The 25,807-nt window shown below is 38.2% G+C and overlaps 2 protein-coding genes and 1 long non-coding RNA gene across 4 annotated transcripts in view; 2 read left to right on the forward strand and 1 right to left on the reverse strand.

The window, feature by feature from the left end:
• LOC139979493 (protein FAM114A2-like) overlaps positions 1-25,807 on the reverse strand; it is a 314,900-nt gene that overhangs the window by 184,799 nt on the left and 104,294 nt on the right. The window lies entirely within an intron of this gene.
• The window catches only part of LOC139979919 (uncharacterized), a 38,607-nt gene that overhangs the window by 10,707 nt on the left and 2,093 nt on the right, over positions 1-25,807 (forward strand). Inside the window, exon 2 of the long non-coding RNA XR_011797395.1 lies at positions 24,281-24,310. This is a non-coding gene — a long non-coding RNA (uncharacterized lncRNA). The remainder of the gene's footprint in view (positions 1-24,280; positions 24,311-25,807) is intronic.
• On the forward strand, positions 1,365-8,319 carry LOC139979868 (uncharacterized). 2 transcript variants are annotated; one of them, XR_011797381.1, is made up of 2 exons: positions 1,365-7,819; positions 8,251-8,317. XR_011797381.1 is itself a non-coding variant. In XM_071991041.1 (2 exons), the coding sequence occupies exon 2, from the start codon at positions 2,088-2,090 to the stop codon at positions 7,452-7,454; it is 5,367 nt and encodes a 1,788-aa protein (XP_071847142.1). In that variant the 5' UTR covers positions 1,365-1,547; positions 1,979-2,087; the 3' UTR covers positions 7,455-8,319. The 2 variants fall into 2 exon arrangements, 1 of the variants encoding a protein (XP_071847142.1); XM_071991041.1 differs by having other exon boundaries at positions 1,365-1,547; positions 1,979-8,319.

Genomic DNA, 25,807 nt, shown 5'->3' on the forward strand with positions numbered 1-25,807 from the left:
GCAAATCACTATATTTAATATTGATGAAGATAATTGATTAATGTTTATTACCGTAATAATAATATTATATAAAGTCATGTAAATTAATTGATTTTTAGGACCCAGGTATACCTCCCTGTACAAGCTCTGTAATGAATAAATTTTGAATCTCCGACTTCGTTATTCCTTGAAGGAACGTAATAAACTTACACGTCCAAATTATGTAGCAATGTAACCAAGTAGAACTTGGACGGAGAAGCCCAACAACCTGACCCTCTCTCGAACCTATATTTTAAACCCTTTACATTCAGATTTGTAACTGTTTGATCTTACTATGTGACCGGGCCAGGGTTAAGTGTTTCGTAGGCCCTAGACGCTAGGCCTGCTAAGGCTTGAAAGTAGCAATTCTTCGACAATATCCAAGCGAAGCATCACCATGGGTTGGTGCGTAGTACCGCACAAAGAATTGTTTTGGCTAAAATACTTCCTAGATTTCTGGAAGTGACACACACACACAAAGCAAAAAAGATATATTGTTTTTACACACTCGATGGTTTTTTCATAGGCTCCCATTTTCTTCGTAGGTCCCCATTTTCTTCTTAGGCGGCCTATTGGATAATCCGGGCCTGTATGTGACCCTATGGTTAGAGGTTATGCCAGTATTTGTTATTCCATTATTTTTATGTGTTCAACCAATTTGGGGGCAAAGTTATGAAAATTGGTCCACGTTGTCTCCAATGTTTACCCAAGACTGGATGTTTACTTGTAACTATAGCGTTAGTTTTAAATATTTGTCCAGCTTGTTTAAGAAGTGCTTAAGCTAATTGGAAAAGAGGCAATTAACATTTTGAAAATATCCAGGAGCTATTTTGACCATTCATGACAACTAGTTCATAGTCATGAGATTTTAAATAGTCTTTGTCTTTGTTTCTTTATCTAAGTTATTCAGGGTGCCAAGTTATTTAGGTTATTCAGGATGCCAAGGTTACAAATAATATATTGTGGACATTTCGTGCCGCAGTAGCCACAAACGTTTTATTCTCTGTAACAATTGATACGATACTTCAATGCAACGCTTCAAAGTACTTTTACTGACATTGCGTACAGTTTCTTGCATTTATCTAATGGAAACAGGTTATTCATACTGCTCATACTGTTACCATGTAAGTATCTTGAGGGGCATGACATGAAAGTATGTAAAGAATGATCCCAACTGAGTGATAATAATCACAACTGTTACATGCATCCATTATACTTTTACCCTACCCTAGAACCTTTAGCTGGTGGTGTAGGTAAGAGTTCCAGGAGCCCTAGTTCAAGAGTGAGAACTGGAGTCCTTTATCCTTACTTCATCTAAACAGTACTTGACACAAAGCCATGTGTTGCAGGGTAGATTCAAGGTATAGGGGAGGGCGCTCGACGGGTTTTGTACGTTTTTCTTTAAGAAACAACATGGCGACACTAACGCCTTAAGCGTGTTGTTAAAGCTTACCTTTTAAAGTTCTTTTTTGGTTCTTATGCATTTTATCTGTAGATGAGGGATTATTTTTAAAGGCCACAAAACTTCGGTAAGAATTACGGTGTAGTTGATATGATTTGACATTTGTGTAGTTAAGATAAATAAGTAATTTAAGTTGTGTTTACGGTTGCACTGTTAACCATTTAGGATAAGTTACATTGCACTATTGTTGTCGTAGGCCTAGGTTTTGTGCGTTACCTAGCTTGTATATATATGTGTGCAAGATCATAACCCCTCCCGGAGCGTTCATAAGCTCTTGTCCTTACTCTAGTTAATTTCTTTTGTTGTATTTTACCTTACGTGAGTGTACATCGCTTTACTTGTATTTTAGTCACTATATCGTGTGTGTTTCTAGTCCGTTATGGTATCGTCCATCTATCTTAGGAAGGCCGTTTGTGACAGTATTTCTGTATGTCTTAATGTATCTTTTTCTTGTATATTTTATTATTTTATTTTGGTTTAATTTGTTCTCGTTTGCAGTGAATCGGTTAACGTAAATAAAGAGACCTAGATTCAGTTGGTGGCGTCCTTCAAGTTTTTCCCAATTCTACATCATTCACAAAGTTTTTCTCACCTACTGAGCTTCAATATGGCAACAAGATCAGGCAAAGAATATCAAAGGAAGTCAGCAAGCTTACCTGATGCTACCAGTAAGGGAACTCCCAACACAAAAGGAAACCTCAAGGCCAGCTCCTGTGCTGCTAAAATTGGAAAAGGTTCCACTCGATCATCAATAAAGAGCAACAAGTGTTCTACTCGCATGTCAAAGAAAAGCGAGAAGCTCGAGTTGGAACGACAACTAGCAATGCAGAAGATTGAGCTGGAGTTTAAGGAAAGGGAACTCCAACTGAAGATGGAAAGATTGAAGCTCCAGAAAGAGATGGAGAAGACTAAGGTACTACTGGAAGTGGTTGATGAAAGTGGGGAAGACGAATCGGATGAGGAAGAAGACAAAGGGTCAACCTCGTTCGTTCTAGATGAGATTCCTGAAGATGGACCCAATGACGGTGTCACAAGATTCCTCGATACAATGCCCCGTCCAACTTCGGTGGTTAAAGAAGAACACCAATACACGCTGAGAGAGTTAGTCAACTCATTTCGACTGCCTCCCATAAGAGTGGAGCAGTTCAAAGGTGACCCTTTGAAATATCCAATGTGGATCAGTACATTCGACAACCTCATTGCATCACGAGCGAACACCGCTGCTGAGAAGCTGAACCTACTTAGTCAACACCTTGAGGGGGAACCACTCACCATGATAAGTGGCTACCTGCTTATGCAAGATAGTGTTGCATATGACAAGGCACGTAAGAAATTGCATTATTGGTATGGAGGGGATGCTGTGATCAGCCGTGCATTTCTAGGAAAGCTGGAAAATTGGCCTAAAATCAACGGGCGAGATTCTGCTGGTTTGAAGAGGTTATCGAATTTCCTTGATGAAATATGTGCAGCTAAAGGGTCAATTCATGACTTGGGGATCCTAGACTACCCCCAGGAAAACTACAAGATAATTGCTAAGCTACCCTTGTACATCGAAAGCAAATGGCGGACAGTTATTATGAAGTACAACAACAACGAAGGCCATTTCCCTTCTTTTGAGGTGTTTGCCAAGTTTATTGCTGAAAGGGCAGAAGAGGCCAACATCCCAACGTTTGATTGCCATGCTAATGAAACTGTCTCATACCAGTATCAGAGATCATCCAACAAGAAATCCTGTGCCACAATACAGCCAAAGCCTATCTCTTGCGACCTATGCCAGGGAGATCATGAATCTGTGGTCTGCGAGCAATTCCAGCAGGCGACGCTTGACCATAGAGTTAAGTGGGTTCAAAAATGGGGACTTTGTTTTGGATGCCTTAAGTCGGGTCATAGATCCAAGTTTTGTAAGAATTGCCTGAAATGCACTAAGTGTCAGAAACGACACCCTACAGAGCTTCACAGAGATGATCTGCCAGGTGTAACGAGAGAAGTAAGTCAGTCCAAAGAAGTTGCGTCGGCGTGTGGAACTAATGATGGGTTGTGCACGATGGCTATAATCCCAGTGGTTGTTAAGTCCTTAAAGAACGGCCGGGCTCTGCAGACATATGCATTCTTAGATCCGGGTTCGAGCATATCCTTTTGCACAGATCAACTAAGACAACAGTTAGGTGTTGGAGGACGAAGAGCAAGGATACCAATTGAAACTATGGCTGCGCCATATACTCTTGAAACCAGCATAGTTTCTAACTTGGCGATCAGTAACTTGGATGGGGGCAGAGACATCAAGCTGCCCAATGTCTACACCAAGGAATGCCTCCCTGTGACTAGAGAACACATACCGACGCAAAAGGATGTTGATGCCTGGGACCATCTCAGGGGCAAGGTCTCACTGAGACAGATTAATGCAGATATCGGCTTGATGATAGGGAACGCCGTTGCCGATGCGTATACACCACTTGAGATGATTACAGGGCCGCATGGCTCACCCTTTGCCCAACGTTCTCTACTGGGTTGGATCCCGTGGAGCATTGTGAGACCAGGTTCGTCCTTGAATACTCACACCGTAAACAGAGTAGAGGCGAGAGCAGTCGAGGACCATTATCAATTGACCCAATTGGTCCAACAAGCCACAAAGGTAGACTTCCCTGAGAGCCAAGGAACAGAGAGACTTGGGATGTCAGTAGCAGATAAGAAATTTGTCAAGATTATCGAGGATGGTATCGAGTTGGTAGGAGGGCGTTATGTCATTCCCTTGCCATGGGTGGATCCAAATTCGATCCTACCCAATAACAAAGGACAAGCTAGGAAGAGGTTCGAAATGCTAGAAAGACGGTTTCGACGAGACCCAGAGCTGAAAATTAAGTATGTAGAGTTCATGAACAAGATGTACGATCGTGGCTACATGGAACAAGTTAGTGAGACCTCGTACGAGGGTAGGGAGTGGTATCTTCCCCACCATCCCGTTATCAGTGACAAGAAACCAGGCAAAGTAAGGGTCGTCTTCGATTGTGCAGCCAAACAAGCCGGCGTCTCCCTGAACGACCTACTTCTACAAGGGCCGGACATCACAAACAGCCTGGTGGGTGTTCTTCTCAGGTATAGGGAAGAGAAAGTTGCGGTCATGGCCGATATCGAAGGAATGTTCCTTCAAGTTGTTGTACCACCTGAGGATCGTGATGCCCTCAGATTTCTGTGGAGGAGCAATGAAGAAGAAGAATTAAAGATTTACAGGATGACCCGTCACCTCTTTGGAGCCATATCATCATCGGCCATTGCCAACAGGGCACTTCAGAAGACAGGAGAAGACCATGGACACAAATATAGTCCTGATGTACGGAAGGCTATCCGGGATTCATTTTACGTAGACGACTGTCTGGCAACAGCTTCAGACAGTTCCAAGGCCATGGCATTAGCAAAGGGCCTGACTGATCTGTGTGTTCAAGGCGGGTTCAGACTCACGAAATGGATGTCGAATAGTAAGGAGGTACTAGCCTCTATCCCCAGCGACGATCGAGCTCCAGAGTTGAAGTCATTAGATCTCAACCAGCAGGGCATTCCAATCAGCCGTGCCCTTGGTGTACAGTGGTCACCGCAGACTGATATGCTAAAGTTTGAAGTAACACCTGTGAAAAGGGATCACACAAGGAGAGGCCTGTTGTCTGTTGTATGTTCTCTCTTTGACCCTCTCGGATTTGTAGCTCCCTTTGTGTTGCCAGCAAAGATGCTACTGCAAGATATATGTCGCAAGGGTTTGGGATGGGATGAACCCATCGATGATGCTTCCCTGCAGATTTGGCAGCGTTGGTTGTGCGAGTTGGAGCGACTGAAGGAATGGGGTGTCCAAAGATGTGTGAAGTCTGATTTGTTTGCTGAGGTTGTTGACAGACAGCTGCATGTCTTCTCTGATGCCAGTGATACGGGTTATGGTATGTGTGCCTACCTTCGTCAAAAGGACAAAGAGGGCAATCTACAGGTTTCACTAATATTTGCTAGGAGCAGAGTCGCCCCCTTGAAGTACACATCGATTCCTCGCCTCGAGTTGACAGCTGCTACAATGGCTGCACGCCTTACCAGTATGATCTTGTTTGAGCTGGACGTGAAAGAAGTGTTCTACTGGTCTGATAGTCAGACTGTACTAAAGTACATTAGCAACGACACTCGCAGATTCAAAGCATTTGTCGCCAATAGAGTGTCGGTGATCTTGGATCTCACAAATATCAACCAGTGGCATTACGTCAACACTCATGACAATCCAGCCGATGAAGCATCCCGAGGCCAACGCATTGATGATTTCCTCAGTAATAAGAGATGGACAAATGGACCAGATTTCCTGTATCGGTCAAGTGAGGAATGGTACACCCCACAAGACCATATTGCATCGATAGACGACGACCCTGAGTTAAAGAGAGTGTGTAATGTGGTCGTCGAAAGAAACCATGCCTGCTTTGTTGACGACTTGATTGATAGGTGTTCGAGTTACTCCAAGCTCAAAAGAGTAGTGGGCACAGTCATCAAATTTACGAAGAAGGTGCGAGCGAGATGCCGGTCTGAATCTGTTTGCTGCCACTTGACTGTAGATAATTTGAAGGCTGCAGAAACGCTCATTCTTTCCCATGAGCAAAACAGGCACTTTGAGGCAGAGTTGAAAGCCCTAACCAGTGGTTCGGAGAAAGAAATCAACTCAGTGATGAGGAAAAGTCCATTGCGAACACTAGACCCCATGTTGCGAGGTGGTCTAATTGTCGTTGGAGGTAGATTGAGAAGGGCTGATTTACCTGAAGAAACCAAGCATCAGATAGTCATACCTAAGAGTTCACCAGTTGCCCGTCTTATAGTTCTGGAAACGCACAAGTCATTGGGTCACATGGGCAAGTCTGCCATCCTCGTGAGACTGTGGAAGAATTATTGGGTAGTCGGTGCCGGAACTATCATCCGAAGTATAGTTGGCAAATGCACCATATGCAGAAAGTACCAAGCCAAAAGAGGTGAACAAAAGATGGCTGCTCTACCAATTGAAAGGGTAACAAGTGACAGGCCGCCATTTGATCATACCGGTATTGACATGTTTGGTCCATTTGAGATCAAAAGAGGAAGGAGTGTAGTCAAAAGATATGGACTCATACTCACTTGTTTAGCCACAAGGGCCATACACCTTGAGATCCTGCACTCGGCTGACAGTGACAGCTGCTTGAATGCGCTGAGAAGATTTCTGTGCAGGAGAGGATCAATAAGTAGCATTCGAAGCGATAATGGTACCAATTTTGTTGGTACGGAGAGAACTTTGAGAGAAGCATTGAAGGCTTGGAACAAAAGCGACATCCCTGACTGGCTGGCCCAGCGAGGTATCACATGGGAGTTTAACCCTCCTGCCGCCTCCCACTTTGGTGGCATTTGGGAAGCTATGATAAGAGTTGTTAGGAAAGTTATGAACGGCATCTTAAAGGAACAGACCATGCGACTTGATGACGAAGGTCTTGCTACATTAATGTGCGAGATTGAAAACGTAGTCAATGAGAGACCCCTAACTACTGTTTCCACCCACCCGGAGGACATTAAGCCGTTGACGCCAAATATGCTGTTGACCATGAGGAGCTGTGCGTTGATGCCGCCAGGTGTATTTGACAGAAAGGATGTCTACGTCCGCAGGCGATGGCGCCAAGTCCAATATCTTGCAGACTTATTTTGGGCAAGATGGCGCAAGGAATATCTTCCACTACTGCAGAAGAGGCAAAAATGGTTCTCGCTTAAAAGAAACATCCAGAAAGGGGACGTCGTTTCTGTCGTTGACGAATCTCTGCCAAGGAACAGCTGGTTGTTGGGACGTGTGCTGGAGACCAAAGTTGACAGTAAGGGCCACGTCAGATCCTGTTGCATCAAAACACAACACTCAACACTGGAAAGACCAATCCATAAGCTATGTTTGTTGCTAGAATGTGAAGGGAAGAGTAACTACCCCTTTTCCCACCAGTTCTCTTAGGATCCTGTCCGTTATATTATGTTTTGGGTGGTGGCTAAAGGACACTATGTTATGTTTGTAATTCAAATCGACTCTTATTTGGGTTTGGTTATTTTCTTTAATTTTATGTTCTTATGCTTCCGCGTTTAAGTGGAACTACCAGTTTGTGTAATTGATGTTACAATTAAAGGGCCGGAATGTTGCAGGGTAGATTCAAGGTATAGGGGAGGGCGCTCGACGGGTTTTGTACGTTTTTCTTTAAGAAACAACATGGCGACACTAACGCCTTAAGCGTGTTGTTAAAGCTTACCTTTTAAAGTTCTTTTTTGGTTCTTATGCATTTTATCTGTAGATGAGGGATTATTTTTAAAGGCCACAAAACTTCGGTAAGAATTACGGTGTAGTTGATATGATTTGACATTTGTGTAGTTAAGATAAATAAGTAATTTAAGTTGTGTTTACGGTTGCACTGTTAACCATTTAGGATAAGTTACATTGCACTATTGTTGTCGTAGGCCTAGGTTTTGTGCGTTACCTAGCTTGTATATATATGTGTGCAAGATCATAACCCCTCCCGGAGCGTTCATAAGCTCTTGTCCTTACTCTAGTTAATTTCTTTTGTTGTATTTTACCTTACGTGAGTGTACATCGCTTTACTTGTATTTTAGTCACTATATCGTGTGTGTTTCTAGTCCGTTATGGTATCGTCCATCTATCTTAGGAAGGCCGTTTGTGACAGTATTTCTGTATGTCTTAATGTATCTTTTTCTTGTATATTTTATTATTTTATTTTGGTTTAATTTGTTCTCGTTTGCAGTGAATCGGTTAACGTAAATAAAGAGACCTAGATTCAGTTGGTGGCGTCCTTCAAGTTTTTCCCAATTCTACATCATGCATAAAAAATAGTAATAATAATAACAATAATAATAATTATAAAAAAAAGAACATTCTGTCTGCCTATCTTATTTGACTGTGCAGTTGTGATTTAAATGTCAGAACCAACCCTTTTAGGCCACTTGGATATTGGGGGACCTATAGTTCAATGAACCGCTTCAACCACCTTTTGTTATACGCCTCTGATGTGCAGATGGGCGGCCGAGGGTTTGGGTGTATAATCTGAGGCACAACAGGGATCTGCATCTATATATGACTATATATATAACTATATATATAACTATATATAAATTAATATATAAAACTATATTTAAAACTATATATAACTATATATATAACTATATATAAATATATAGCTATATATATAACTCTATATAACTAAATATAACTATATCTATAACTATATATATACCTATATATATAGAACAACTATATAATAACATAACAACTACATAACAATTCGATTTTCATTCTGAAAATTGGGGACGCCAAAGCGAAAAGGAAAATGAGATATTTACCTTCCTGTTATATAGCTTACTAAGATGTTCACATATTGGACAAGCTACCAGCCTCTAGATATCACTAATAGGTTGCGATATCTTGCAAATGGAAAAGATTGTCTGACGTGTGTAGGAGAGCACAATTATCTTAATAATATAAGCTAATGACGAGGCAAGCTATGGGTTTCAAATCCTCATGTTCGCTCAATCTACTAATATTTTTCCACACTATTACACAATTACAATTCAGCTCATGGGATCTTTTAGGTTTTCGTGTCAAGTAAGGAAGACGTCACGATTTTTTATGGTTTACCCTTTTTTTTCTTTTTTTTTGGGGTATTTAAATGAATGTCATGTTTATCAAAAGTGTCTGGGCGACAAATGTAATGTTAGAAGCGTTAATTGTTGGTTACAAGAGCAAGTTAAGCTACTCAAAGAATAACTGGCAATTGATAATTAATCTTTATCACCAATTACTAATTAATGTTTTTTACCAATTGTTAGTTAATTGTTAGTATCAAGCGTTAATAAATCGCTATTATGCAATCGTTATTAATCGCCGCTGCTTTAAGACAGTAAATACAACAGGCTAAACATTTATTTTTCTAGTCCTTGCCACTCCCCCTCCCCGCCCCCTCACCCTTCCTCTTTTTAGCGTCATCAAAAATCTTTAACAACAAATGTACAATCTTCCGACCTAATTATACATCTAATTTATGCTTTAGATATGAACATTTTAGATATGGACAATTTGACGTCTAATTTATTTCTTCTGGGAAGGAATCACCTAAATAAAGGGAGGTCGACTTCAAGCACCCCTGCAGGGCCTCACCTCGTGAATGATAAAGTCCTAGTTACCGCCCCTGAATGTATATATAGACTATATGGTCAGAGTGCTTATACGCATTGTTCAATATCTCTCGAATGAGGAGGAAATCGCTAATGAAGTGAAAACCTGGACCATTCTTTTGCAATGTCTGTCTAGAAAGAGAGGAATAAACTGTGTTGGTTGTAAAGGTGAACAACCATCTCTTACAACAACAAAGAAATACTTCTTGACGCAGGTTTTCTAAAGCCTGAAGATCAGTTTTTTTCTCTTGGGAAAGAATGCATTTTAAACAAGGTAAAAAAAATTTAACGAAATGCAAATCACTGATTTGCTTATTTTTGTTAAACTGTATATTGTTACTCTCCTTTTTCCTTCTATTTGATAAGTGGAATGTTGTCTCACCCACTTAACCAAGAAAATTGGCTAAAAAGCTTTCTATCATATATTATAATATTTATTTCCAACTGTAGCGATATTTCTTCTAATAGCTTTTATAATATATCTAGAGGAGATAATATATCACCAAGACGAGAGCTTCTGCCAATGAATTGTTCTGACAACTGTTAAAATGTCTTGAAGGCACAGGTAGAGCGCTTGGTGCGATCGGGGGGGGGGGGGGAATTGAAGATAAAATTGCTGGAAGGGGTTGAGCGAGTGGAATATTAAGAAGAGGGCGTAATATGGTTTACAACTTTACCCCCTGCAGGTTATCAACGATTACATATCGTCTCTCGTTTTGGTATGATATAACGGCAGATGGGAGCACAGTGGTGATATAACACTATACTATATAGTCAGAAATATTGACATGGTATGAGTATAATCATTAACATAAGAAATGCATATTCATTGAATTATAATTACCGAAATCATCAACATTAACATCGGTGTTAAGGTAATGTAAGTATTAGGTTTAGTTCTAGCATAAATACAGATTTAAACATAGATAATGAAAATGAGCTTAGTTTCCATTGGAAATGTACCTCTGCATAAGTTTTACTATTTCAAAAACTATGATCATAATCATTAGTATAAATATATAAAAACATGATATATTAGCATAATTACAATAGCATTATATATTAGTAATAGTATCACCATTGGCATTAACATTATACCAATTTCTGGGTATTAACAAGTATATTAGAACTTTAGATCTATCATTAGCATAAGTATTAATATGCCTTCTATCATTAGCATAAGAATTAACATTACAATTAGCTTATAGTATTCAAAATATCATTAGCATTATAGAATTAACGAGATAGGTAGCATACGTGTAAGTATTAATCATTAGCATTAGAATTGACATTATAAATCAACATACCATTATAACTTAATATTATAATTGCATTAATATTAACAGTAACAGTACCATTGGTAACGAGCATTAACATTATAATATTCACAAGCAGTAACATTATTGACCTAAACATTAGCAACAGTACGTAACCATTAAAAACATAGCATCAGTATTGACATTATCATTACATGTATTAAAATTAGTATCGACAGTATTATTATTAGCATCGTTATTATCATTATTACAGCGGTAGTATATTAACATTATCATTACCATTAGTATTAACGTTATCATTAAGATAAGTATTACAATTGCTATTAGTATTGGTATTAACATTATCATAGCATTAACATAACCATAATTATTGCTGATGTAACATTAGCATTATATCGGTAACAATTCAACAATAATATCATAACAGTTGTATAGTAACAACGACAGTCGCAATAGCTTATCATTTGTCAGAAGCATGTAGCAACAGCATAGCATGTACAGTTATTTGATATAGAACGAGCAGAACAGTAACCGCATTTTAAAGTAGCAGGCTGGGGTAGTAACATGCTATAGCAGGACCAAGCTGCGAAATACTTTTGCGCACGTATAAAGAGATAAGAAGTAGTCGATGGTCTCATGGGATGACCATAACCTCGTAAATAAACCATATTGTGTAGTTTTTAGTTATTTATTTCTTCTTCTTCTTCTTCTTCTTCAACATAAGAATGTTTAGACTATTGTTTATGTAGATCTATGTATAAAAGGCCCCTCAAATGTCCCAAATTCACTCGATCGACCCTTTTACATCTTTTTACATCGCATATGAACGCATCATCCGTTGGTCATTATATTCCCTAAGTTCTTCAACGTATCAATTTCACAAATTCATAAGCGAGGCGCCATCTTGTAAATAGTTCCGTAATATAACTCCGAGTAATGAATGTAGTTTGTCTACGAGGTACTTATGCGTGCGTGTTTGTGTTGAGAGTAATATACTCTCATGTATAATTTACATTATTCTCGAAAACAGCAGTCCTAAGAAATGCTTGTTCAACGTCTAAGACACTGACATCCACTACAGTCAAAAACATTGGTTTTAACGAACCGTAGAGGTGCATGTGGTATAATCACAATATATATATATATATATATATATATATATATATATATATATATATATATATATACATATTGATAAATATTGATAAAATTGATTTATCGGTATATAATTCATGGCGTGTGTTCCTCCAAGACCACCGTAGGGAATAAGTTCAAACTGAAACAGATAAACGAAAGTTCTGGCATTATTTGCAACATAAAGAATGCACCAGGAGCAATATAGTCATAAGCAACTCAGATGCATTGTTTTTCTTTGCCTACCTCAAACTCCTCATACTTAACTACACAGCCTAACTTTACTACAAATTTAGAATTAACTGGCGCCCCATGCGATATCGGATAGGTCAGTTTATATTGTATCAGATCTGCATTCAAAAAATCCTCACAGTATCCGCAGCTTATTGTTAATATGGCGTATAGTAAGAAAATAAGTCACTTTATCTAGAAGATTTAAACTAACAATTCAGTGAAGTTGATTATTTTACGTAGGTGTCTGTCCTAAATTTCATCTTTGGAAGTTTACATCTGTTTCCACCTTAAAGGTGATCAGAATTAGCATTCCTAAATGTCAAATTTGTGGAAGAAAATGTGTTTAAATATAGCATACATATTTATACAAGTAAAGGAACATCACTTTCGTCACTGATACGTAGTTATTACGTCATTGAAAAGTTTACAGTTGGTTCGTGTAATCTATAAGTGGCCTCCTCAAAATCGAGAAGGGGATATTTTAGAAGAGAAAAACACATCCATTTCTTTATTTGCACGCTCTGTCTCTCTATAGGTGAGCGTACTTAACTTTTCAAACGTTTCCCAAAAAGCACCATATGCTAAAGATTCTCTTTCATGATCCATTTCGCAGAATGTGTTATGTTATACGTGTGTTTGTTATGACCTACGCCGTAAAGTTCACTGGCTATAACATCAAAGGGAGAGAGTGCAAGATTTGTTAATTATATCAATAGGACGTCCCTTAACGCTGCACAGGCTCGACAATTTATTGGAAGTCAAGTTCGGACGGATCAAACGGTCCGACAGAAAGATTGAAAGATTAAAACGTCAGTGAAATATGTTTCATCTCACTCGATTGTTATAGCTTAAAGTTACTCAAATTGTTGAACAACTTGAACGAATGGCACCAGGATATTGTGTGCTATTAAGTGAATGAGATTAAAGGCATAGATGAACTAGTGTTGATATCTTATAGACCGTTAAGAAACACTGATTAGTCCAGGTGGTATTTCTATATTATGTTTAGTACTCAGTCAGAAAAATGATTCTATTAAATATCTGAGGCTGATCAAGTAAAGTGGCTGGACTACTTAGTCTAACGAACATACCACCCGGGTCAGCTCTATGATACCAAACAAAACTAGATAGGAAAACATGAGAAGTCTGTGGTCTCAAATAACATGTTTACAATAGATTAAAACTCTGTCAAGGACAAATGGTGTTGGATGTCACCCAAGGGTGCTCTGTTGTCTGTATCAAGTTCAAAGAACTTGTAATGGTTGAGCTTTTTGGTTGAACTTCTAAATCAATGGATTAATTTTAAGTAATAGTATAAGACAAGCACCAAGGAACCGACGCCGTGGCCAATTTAGGCCTTTAAGTGGACATTCCAGAGAAATAGCATATTTATGAAACTGAATATCTTGAAAACCGGAAAACTTTATTTGTTTTTATCCGATTGTCCTTGGACTCTGACATATCAAGATTAAAATTGTGCTTACAGCCATCATATATAGTAAAGCAATAACAGGAAATAGGTCGAAAATAAAATGGAAAATTTATAAGACTTGTAATGAATCGCGAGATATGTTCAAATCAGCTTCAGTTATAATTGACTTTAGAACTATTTTCTTTCTTCTTTTTCGTCTTTTTTTCACTGCCACTTGGAACTATATAAGTGGGAAGTATATGGTGGTGTCACTTGGAACGATAGGTAGAGTGTGTGGTGGGTGCCACTAGGGAAAGTTATAAGTGGATAGTGAGCCTGTGGTGGTGATACTATAAACTATAGGAAGCGGGTGAAGTTGTGCCACTTGGACCTATAGATGGGGTATATATGGTGCTGCCACAAGTAGTCATAAGTAGTACGGTTGTGTCAATGGGAACAATATAAATGTGGAATACGGTGGTGCCACTATAGGATATATAAGTGGGGAGTTAGGTGGAGGGGTATAGTATACTATTGGCGGAGAGTTCGGAGCGGGGAGGCGAGGTTAGGGGAGGAGGATAGACAGGGATATGAAAGAGAGAGTGAGACAGAGAGACCGCATGAGTCTGTTATTAACCACAAACCACGAAATCTCAAATCGAGAAACTTTACAATAAATATATCGATGTTTTTTGTTTTGTTGGGCTGTGAATATGTTCGGGGGGGCGGGGTTGGAACAGCGCCATTTTGAAAGCTAGCTATTTACATAGTCTTCCCACCTTATTACCACATTAATGTATAACCTGGAGAGCATATCCGATGGAAAGTGTACTTCCATGAACAAAACAACGTATTTCCTAGTCTCATATACGCATAGTACAGGTTAGATATCTTTTACATATAATATTTCGAATGGATATTTGCGAGCTCATACGAAGAGGAATTCTATTTTTACTCGTACTCATATACTTTTGAAATCGTAGTAGGTCTACAAATCTGACACTGTATGTTGAGAACTCAATTAATGTGTAGATCTGGAAATACATTTTTTCCTTAATTGTGTATTTGTAATTGTATTCTGTAACTGTACACTCAGTAGACATCTATGCACATATTTTGCACCATCTCTATGTCTCTGTTAGATATCTCTTCCCACACAAGAACATTATTTCCATGAAAATTTCAAGATTATAAAAAAAAAAACATTCCTCCTAAAGGAATAAGTTTCACTTTCGTATCAACACCACCCTGAGATAAATATCGGTCATTTGAGTTATATTCCTCGATCTCATTCTCTTCTTCTCTGCAGGTGTCGTAAATTTTCTCACAAAAAAAAAGACAAAATGGAGAAAGGTTAGACAGGATCAATCAAATGCATATGGAAAAGTTATACCGTCAATACTATAAGATCCGTTGCGCAGTGTGAAATTTACCTGATATATCTGTCGAACGCTCGTACACCTTGAAAAAAAGGATTTCCTGTAGGCTACGTGTTATAATATCCGATGAGCATTGGTTCGAATCCAGTTGTAGCCAATATTTCTTCCCTTTTTTTTGTTTCTCTCTTTTTTTAAGATGATAAAACAACAGCAAATAATAAACCAAAAACCATTAATCAACAAGAGAAAAGTGAGTGGGAAAATATAAATAATATGTGAAGAACAAATGATTTGTGAACGTGTAAAATTGGAAGAGAATAACCAGTGACTTAAACAGTTCAAGTCCTGCACTCATTACCAACTGCGCTCATTACCAACTGCACACATTACCAGTCCTTACACAATATTTGGTGGAGATTTTCTTGTTCGTTTTCTTTTTTGCCCCTTTCAAGTAGAAATGATGACTTTTGACTCAAAATTATTTGTGATATGTTGCAAACCGTTAAAAAAAGATATTGCTATCAGTCCAATTTATCGAAGGTTGTAAATGATAAGAAACTGTATAGCCTCTGTTTGGATAAATTATAAACAATTGAATATCATACCTGAGTTCCGATTGGTCAGTTTTTTCGATGAATATTCAGAATTTGACCTAAAATTGTGTATTCGATCGTACTAGTCTAAACGATCGATGAGTTCACTGCACGAACGGACATCACAACAAATTGATGGATCTTGGTACCAATTTGCTCATAGATAAGTTGCTATTTGTCTGTTTGTGTTTCGAGAGTCTTGACAAAACTAATTTCTCTCTGCATCCGGCCCAGCGCTGAATTTTAATTTATAGTACCCATGGTCTTAATCAAGTATCTTTAACGCAGCGAACTGATTCACTTAATTGGGCAGCTTTCTTGTGTTTTTTTTTTTTGGTAATGATCTTTTTTCTATTCAAATCCGGTGTAATTTATTACAAGAGATATTATCATCTGATGATTGCAAATCGACAACAAGCGCTAGTTTAGAGAGACTAAATTTCATTTGTAATGGGTGATGTTAGAGCCGCTAGTTGTTGCTAGGTAATTCCACTGATTGCTTCCCAGAAGCGTCAGCAAAACTCTATCGTTAATGTCGTAAAGGTCAGAGAGCTTAGTTCCGCGATAAAATAGTCTTGATTGAATTTCATGCATGCACTAACTAACAACCTAATTTTATGCTCCGACTAAACTCGTTTCTGTAATATAGCAACAACGGATTGAGGACAAATCTTTGGCGTATTTTAAAAAGGCTTTCCGTGAAATTTCATTCAAACAAAATAAAATAGCCAATGTTTTCAGAACAAACTGATACCAACTAAGTGCCACGCACGGGATTTTAAAGGGGGGGGGGGAGGTTGTAACTTTACCCAACTGTTATTGGCAGGGACATGGACCTTTACAGAAGCGCGAGAGGCGGATAAAGGATATTTGAAATGTAGGCGTAGTGGCATTAGAGTGTAGGGGTGTGGGTGGGTCCTCCCCGGAAATAATTAAAAATTTAGGACGTCAACTGGTGTATTCGGAGGCATATTAAGACTATAAATGTGCTAATAAATGCTCTTGAATTGTAAAACATCTCACGACAGAACTTTTATTCCACGACTGACGATGGAGATGGGAACCAATCCCCTCTACTCTTCCCTTTCCCCTTCCCCTTCCCCTTCCTCTTCCTCTTTCCTTACCCCTTTCCCTTCTCCTTCTCCTTCCCCTTCCCCTTCCCACCCACCCCTTCCCCTCCCACAGTAATATTTTCGTTTTCCATTCGTTGTATTTTATGGTGCATTGGTTAGGTGCAAATTAGTGTACAGTGCACGTATCCAAGTATATATGCTACTTCCATAAAATAAACCCACTCATGCTTTCCATGTTTGAAATTATCATGTGTTTTTGTCACTCAAAATTTAAATATTGAGGCCTTACTAGTAACAATACGAACTAAGCTGTAATAAATGAACTCATAATCATATTTATGCCTACAGGCTATCGAACAATATGTCGCTTTTAAATGTCACTGTCACCTTTGTTGCTATGGTTTGTTTGATATCAAACCACCTGCGCTCAATTTTTTTTTGGTCGTATGATGTACGGACGTATGATGTTAGGAAAGCTGCTGTGATTGTTTATATGGTTACTACGGTAGTTTTATTGTTATACATTGACTGCACACATCACGTAATAAGATAATACGACGTATCAGAATCTCGTGTTGTATGTTATGTATCTTTTCGTTTGTCAGTGTACATTCTGTCCTCGACATCGGGCTCACTCCTCAAAACATCAATGAAACAGTACATAGTGCACGTGTGTAGATCGCTCCCTTAACCTTTGACCTCAAATTAATAGATCATGTGACATATCTATTCCCTTTCGAATGGATTAGCTGATACTCAGTTGACGTAACAGCGCAATTATTATCACATATTATTAGTGTAATATGCATAATTGAGTATGTCTTAACCCATAATCGTCTGACATCGAGACTGTAACCGTATCATCATACATGTGATGTTAAGTCACGTGAGTATATCACGAGTCCCTTTGAAAAGGCGTCGTTTTTAGACATGCTCACCTAAACGCCTCTCTCCAACCCTCCCTCTAATCCACTCCCCCTTTATTGTCTTCCTTTTTTTCGAACTTTTTCTGAGCCCCCAACGTACCTGTCGACTCCAAATGCAAATAAGGTGGACATGGACGATTAAGGTTAAACTGTACATTTGTGCACCCCCTTGTGCCTGTTCTTAATTAAAGCCGGTCACCTGCTTGTTTGTGTCGATACTCTTCTCCGTGTGGTGCCTGAGAGGTTGATCCCGAATCAACAGTCCAGAGTTCACTTTTAACTATGCTACCCCTTTTCATCCCATTTCATTTAGCTTACAGCGTTCGAATATAGGCTAATGGCACACATTATTCCAACCGTTAAATATGTGAGGCCTAATCCAAACCTTTAGAAAAATCTGTATCACAAAATTTGTGATTTGATCGCCAATTCCGACAATTTTACCGTCACTTGCCCTACCGTGTAATGTGAATACAGTTAGCGTCATTTTCCTTTCAATGAAGACTCCGATCACTATATATACGGCACCCTCAGACAGTTGAGCAACCGCGTATACTAAAGTCCCTCCATCCCCCCCCCCTCCCCCTCTTCCGACCCCAGAATAAAATAACGGGATATCATGCCCCCTCCCTATGACGGCCCTGCAGATAATACAATACAAATCGTAGTGTTTAGTACATAAACATTATAACAAATATCTGCTGTACAATCAAAACTCGAAACTTCTTTAACATTATTTCAAGAGTTCCAAAATATAGCACCATCTTGCATCTTAGCACCCTCCATGTTAGGTACCGCACCACAATTAATTGCTCCCATTGACTTACACATTAAACTCGTCACTTTCCAAGGCCGATAGAGCACAGATAGAAGTTTTCAACTGACATGTCCTATCAACCATATAATAGCTAATGGCTTGGGCTATCATAAAACGTTCAACTTTTGCCACCTTGTTTGTTTAGATTTTTAACTAGAAGAGCTCAAAGTTTATCATAGTGCTCCCCCTTCCCATCTGCCAGCTGTCGCTGAGGAATCTTCTTGTTTCACCCAAGATTTTCTGAAATACCTTAAATCACCTTCAATCCGTCAGATTTTTAGATCGTCAGTAGTTTATTTCATGCTCTTCGACATCCGAGCATCAAAAAGAATGATGATGACTCAGAAAATTTAAAAAAAATCAACACAGTAGGTCAATTTAGGGCTATTTTCCGACAATGGTTAACCTCTCAGGCGGACGTGCACTACTCTAATTGTGGTGCGATACCTTTAACAAAAATTTCTCCCCTCCATTTATACCCACCCTCCACTGGAGGGTATACATGTGTACCTTGAAGAGAATAGCTCAAATTTATCAAGATTATAGTTGCTTTAAAAACGCAATTGAGAACACAAATTTGATATATTAATGCTGTAATTTTATCAGAAGGATATCACGTATATGTTCTACTTCTTCTTTATTGGTTCTTTCTAACTTGAAAAAGGGGGATGCAGTAATTAAACTTCTACTATAGGAAAACTATTTCCAATACGACGGGTATTTTGAGGCAAATAGATTTTGCTTGTTTCATTCTTAGTATAGGCGAACCATCCGAGCAAATTCACAATCCTAACATAATACCATGGCTGAAATCAAAGCATTGGCCGTTTTAATTTTATTTATTTATTTATTTATATTTTTTTTTTTGGGGGGGGGGGGTTTCGCGTCTGTTGAGAAATATATATAGTCTATAGTGAGCCTGTGCATAATTAACATGTGTGTAAGTACTTTGGTAAGGTTTAAAGCTTATCTGTAGCACTAACTGCCCCAACGTTTAGCATACTGCATGCTAAAAAACATTTACCTATAGGGTCCCTAGAGGAACGTGTTTCCTATGATTAGAGGAGGGTTTAATTAGACCATTAAGTGACCTATAAAGGAAGACGAAATACTCTACGGGTTGCAGTAACATTTTTTGTTTAAACTTTGGATATGTATGAGCATTACTCTTCCTTACAAGGAAAACAATTATACAAAGTAGTCTGTTTACTTCTTAATTTTTGTGGTCCTTATTGCCCCTTCTGTTTTGAGTTTTCTGTGCATATCTCAATGGTTCCTTTAGTAGCTGACATAATTAAACTTACCTGTGTACATATGTATTTACATAGTGTGCAAAGCAAAAAGTGGCGCTGTTTCAATACGTTATTCAAAAATGTTATTTATCATTGTTATGGTACTTACAAGCTTCCGTAGACACATTTTTATGTGTGTGGGGGAGGGGGGAGATGGGTACGGAAGGGGAATTACGCCTTTTCGAGTTATATATAGTGAGAGCACATACACTGCATACATATCAGGTCGCAAAGAGTGGTTAGGGCCTCTATAGCGGTAGGCAAGGATTCACACATGCACACGTCACGTAATACGCTTCTGGCCGACCGTTGATCCTACGAACCTCAACTCGCATCCCGTCCCTAGTACTCTTGCGACATCAAGGGAGAGAAACAGTATCTCCGGAACTCTAGGGCTTAAAATTCGGTCTAGAATGAATCCGTAAATGCCAAAACACTTGTTTCGTACAATTTCTGTTGGAATCGACCTTTAATGCACATTCAATGGCTTAGTCAATACTTACCCATTGAACTGTCTGAATAATCGTCTGGAATTTCTCCATCTTAAGCTTTATCTTCTTCTTTGTTTTTAGAGTTAGTCAGAAAATTTAAAAAAAAAATGCTTAAAAACCCTACTTCTTAGAAACTATTTGCTTGATGTTATAAACTTCCTGCCTTGAAAGGATGGAGTGAGGGATAGCTATACTATTTAAGAAAAGTCACCCGAGAGAGAACCTGGCAAGAAAAGAAAAACAACCGACGTAGAATACACTTTCGTTTAAAATCCTTTCTATACGGAAAGAAATATACAAAATACCGCGAAATGCTACTGAATCGTAGGACCCTAAAGCAGTTAGGATCCGAATCAAGACTTGAGCCCCACTAACCCCCCCCTGCTCTCCCCTCCCTCCCCCCCCCCCCCCACATAATGTAGAAATTTGTTCGTCACCTTTCACGCAGCCTTTGTCGTCTTTGCGCTCTCGACCGTATCCATCCAGGGAGTCTTTGGCTTTTAAGAAATCTAGATTTAGATACTAGCGTATTGTAAGTCAATTTTTTCTTGACGTACATTTCCCCTTGTAAACTGAGAAACTATGATTACTTGTTGAAACTTTTTCGAGTAGACAGTCTATCAATTAATTCATCTTCACAGTATTTTTCGCCAAGAGCCTCGAGAAGGTATTTTATCTTGCCACAGTTTAAGTTTAAAGGGATCGCTACGTGACATCTGAATTAATATCAAAATGTTGAAAACCGTCAGTCTGACTAAACATCCGGGCATGTTTTATTTATAATTGATCTATTTCCTCCTCATATTTTTTTATGTTTCAGGTGGCCGTCAGAGTCAATGACATCATCATTTTGGATGAGTCGACGAAATGTATGCGTGTTTCCTTAAAACATTAGAATAAATATTTGTAGGTTGGAAGTAAGAAGTAGGATGCTAAGATAAGCATTATCAAGTATAGAAGAAGTGTGTCGAATATTTTAACCATGCCTTCACAAGAGCGTCATATTGCCTACCATCTGCCAATCTCTTTAAAAGTCACCGTTTTATCTCAATTTCCTCTAAAGACAGCCAATCTATCTGAATTCAAAGTGCCACTTTTTGAGCTAAGAAAGAAAAAAAAAACAGTTTAGGGCATTTTATGATCTAAATTGTCTGGAATGTTGTGGATAAATATTGCATTGGTGACATTTTCTTCAGGATGTCACTTTGAATCCATGAAAAACGGTTTTGTAGGACACGTGAAATAAATTAATACCAAAACTTAAGGGCCAAATGGTTACGCTTCTTCGTGTATACTGTATAATTGTCTAGAAATGGAAAATTAATGTACAGGTGGTTAAAGACCATTACATTACAGTTATATGCTTTGAGCGTGGCATTATATATATACTTTATATACGAGAAACTGAGTATACGGTATACGCATATATATATAAATATATATATATATATATATAGCAGTTATACTGTAAATGATATACAAAGCCGCGAATATGAGCAAACGTTCATAATTCGACAAGGGGTCAAAAACTTTAGAGGGGGAGACAGTAGTGTGCGATACCCCCCCCCCCCGACCCCCACACCACCTTCAATCGGGTTTTCTTTACATGCAGTTGTCGATTACTTAGACCACGTTTATTGCGTTTAGACGGCCTAATTTATCATTTCAGTATTCCTTAGAATGCACCATTTGACGTGTAACTTTTCATTTGGTCGTCCTTGAGGACGACCCCTGACCCCCCCCCTTCTGCATTGGAGTCAGCTTCAACTTACCCCGGCGCCACACCGCCTCCCTGATCAAATCCTGGATTGTCATCTGTCCCTTCTATAAAGGTTCCTGTCCACCCCTAAATCAGTCGTGGGATTTTTAGATCGACCCCCCCCCCTTCCCCCGTCGTCAGATTTAAAACCCTGAGCACGTCACTGAGGAGGAGGTGGGGAGTTTAGAAGTTTATTTCTATTGCTGGGGAAAATTAAATGGCAGTTGGCTTCATCGATCCCATATAGCCTATATCAGTTTGTCATGTAACGTCATATCAGGAAAAGCTTACACGCAAGAACCTTAAAATGGGGGACAATAAATTGGTTTTTCTCTCTCACACCACAATGGCTGTCTAACGCGCCTGCCAAAGTGGAAAGGATTGGGTTGAAGCATTCGTGTTCACAGTATATTTGATAGTGAACGTGATAGTGGTACATGGGTATAACTTTCATTATTAGTTTATGGCAACATTGATACTAAAGCATTTTATTGATCTTAACAGTATAATAACAATTTAATATAAATAATTGATATTGCTCGGATCGATTTTAGACTAGTAGCAAATCCGGTCATTATGATATAGATGAATCTGTTTCTAAACCGTCTTTACTCACACGTCTATGAAGCTTTAAGAAAAGACTTTTTTTTTTTAACTTTTAACTTTTACACTTAGATCAAGTCACCAATTGTCCAGTTATTGGCAAGATCCTGTTTCCTTTTTTAGCCCCCAAATCAGACTGTGTTTAATAATGACAATAGTAAGAAATGAACCTCCTAGTTCTATCCGGTGATTATGCAGACTCTAGACTATTTATAGCCATTTTATTTCTTTGGTCTCTTTTTCAACTTTATGTGCTAAACTGTGCGATATATGTAATCAGCTGCAAGCAACGGAACCAACTCTATTACATTAAAGAGGACTTTAATTCGATCAATTATCCATTGAGTAGATACTGATACTCTCTCCATACCGACTCATCTCAATCAGAAGCAAAACCCGTCAGCAGTTTGAATCTGACTTGAACGGAAGTGACCGTTGCTAAGGACAGAGAAAGAGGGAGAGAATGGTAACAGAAAACATAACACATCACAGACATCTGTGACTGTTTGGGACTGACATGTATAAACTATATAGCGTAACCCATATATTACCTGCATGTAATCATGCATATATGTAACGTTACATGCAGGTCTTCGTAAATATCGCCGTTGACAATACAATAATAAAATAATAATAATAAATAACAACAATAATAAAAAAGAAAAGGTGCATGGGTATATGATGGTAAGAAAAAATGTGTAACATTCATTTGCTGCTGTATATTCCTTCAACAGTATTATTTCTTGACCGGCGGCTTTGAAGCGCCCATGCACAATGGTCACCCTTCACATTGTCTGTGATTTGTATCGTATGTAAGGTGTATGTATGCCACAATGGAATATAAAACCTTATTCACAATTTTACACTTGAACTCTTCATTCTGGGACGAAATGTTGTAAATTTTTTCAAGTAAAGTTACTGGTATAGTCAGGTCCATTTTTCGACCCACGAAAATCAGATATTAAGCAACAATAATAATTACCAAACTGACGTAGTCATTGGAAGCCTCGCACATCAAGACGTTTGAGCTAGCCTATGTGCTCATGGCAAGTATACATCCCAATACCCTCACTCCACACTCCATCCACCCCAACGCCCCAACGCCCCAATGCCCAACGCCCCAACGCCCACACCCAAAACCCTCGAAAACAGTCCGCCAGACATATCAACTCAAAAGCCTCGCAAGAAACATATCAGTCGCGGAGACTATTACGTTGAACAAAGGGGCTGTGGCGCTCTTTACAATGACCGAATTTCTTGCCACAAATCTTTTATTGACCTGGCATACTTTTACCTCTAGCTTTTTGTCGAACGTGTGACAAAGTTGTTACGAAAGCCTACCTATATACAGGCATAGTTTAATCACGTGAATTATTTAATGTCTCCTAAGGCATTCTCATATTGCTTTCCTACACATTCGCTGCAGGAAGACATTCAAACCTACGATTTTACATTTTGAAATACCTAAATTAATCATTTGGATGCATGGTTAGAAGGGATTTTAGCAAGAAGTTTTTCGCTCACTTGTAGTTTTTCTCCTCCCACTCTCTTTCTCTATCTTTCTTTCTCTCTCAAAAATCGCCTCGTTTCACTGTTGTCTCCTTTTACTGCGAAGAAATGACGTAGTTTCTCGGGACCAAAAGAGGTATTTATGCTAAAGTTTATTGAGATAAAGACATTTGCTATAAAGACAGGGAGAGAGAGAAAGTTTTGATGATTATAATCTTATTATCAGAGATTAATCAGAATATAATTATCCTTGATTAATCAACTGGGGGCTTTCTTCCTAGAAATAAATATGCTATGTGACACTCCATTTATGGATTTATAATTGAAACATGTTAAACCTACTCGCATGCAGTTATGTATTAAGAGACGATCGATTAACAAAATTATTGTAAGTTTTGCTGAATCTTTATAAGCTAAAAGACCACCTCATAACCCACCCCACCCCCACCCCCACCTCACCCACACCCCTCATTCGACGAAGATAATATCTAAACCACATATCCACAATGTAAAAGAATATAGGACATTGCCAAGTATCGTTAAGCAAAAAGTAAAAGCAATGATACAGCAATGAGAAGATTATATATGATAGGAAAGCAAAGCTATTAAAGAACAACTACCATAGATGACCTAACAGACCACTGATGTGATCCACTCCCTGTAGGGGGGGGCAGGGATGGTTTAACCAATCAAAACAGGTTACATGCAATCACCCATATCTCGAGTTAGGGACAAGGGTATTGAGATGGGATATTAAATCAAACAATGTGGAATATTTTTCTTGTTAAGAGAAATGTCACATTGTCCGCGATTCACCAGAATTAACCATTTAAAGTTATTTTTCGGAATTGTTATTGATAAATAATGTTATTGATTGTGCGGCTGGATACTAAATTCTCATTTAAAAATAAGTCCATTAAATGCTTTACTTCTTAAGTCTCCTTTTTCCATGTTATTAAGTATAAAACTAAATTTAAGCTTAAGCGAAATTTCTCCATATGCAAGTCAAAATCTTAATTAATGTGTTGTTTTACTCCAGAAGTACCTACAGCAGTTTATATTTCTCTTTGTTTGTGTGAGGACAGGGAAGAGGGATGGGTAAGGGGGGGGGTGGAGGGAAATATGTGGATGGTGTTGTTGGCATTGGTTTTTGGCTTGGTGTTCTTTTGTTTGTATAAAACTGATTGCTTCTGACAAATCTCCTCTAATTAGTTAACAATATTTAAATATAAATGTTTTGTAAAACTGATGATTGTTTATACTATTTAATTTTGTTTTAAAATTGTTTATATTTATGTACATTCGTGCTGTCCTTGATTTGTTGTAAATATGTAGAAAAAATATATTGAGTGCTATTGAAATTCATTTCAATTTTATGTTTCTAACATCAGACAATGTTGACCATGCATGCAAACAATTATAAGTCTATAAGATCTGCATGCATGTAGCCATATAAGAGAGTACAGCCTGCAAAATTGATATATATATATATATATATATATATATATATGTATATATATATATATATGTATATATATATGTATATATATATTTATGTATATATATATTTATGTATATATATATATACATATATATATGTATATATATATATATATATATATATATATATATA

The sequence above is a fragment of the Apostichopus japonicus genome, chromosome 14, assembly GCF_037975245.1.
Source record: "Apostichopus japonicus isolate 1M-3 chromosome 14, ASM3797524v1, whole genome shotgun sequence".
NCBI classification, from domain to species: domain Eukaryota; kingdom Metazoa; phylum Echinodermata; class Holothuroidea; order Aspidochirotida; family Stichopodidae; genus Apostichopus; species Apostichopus japonicus.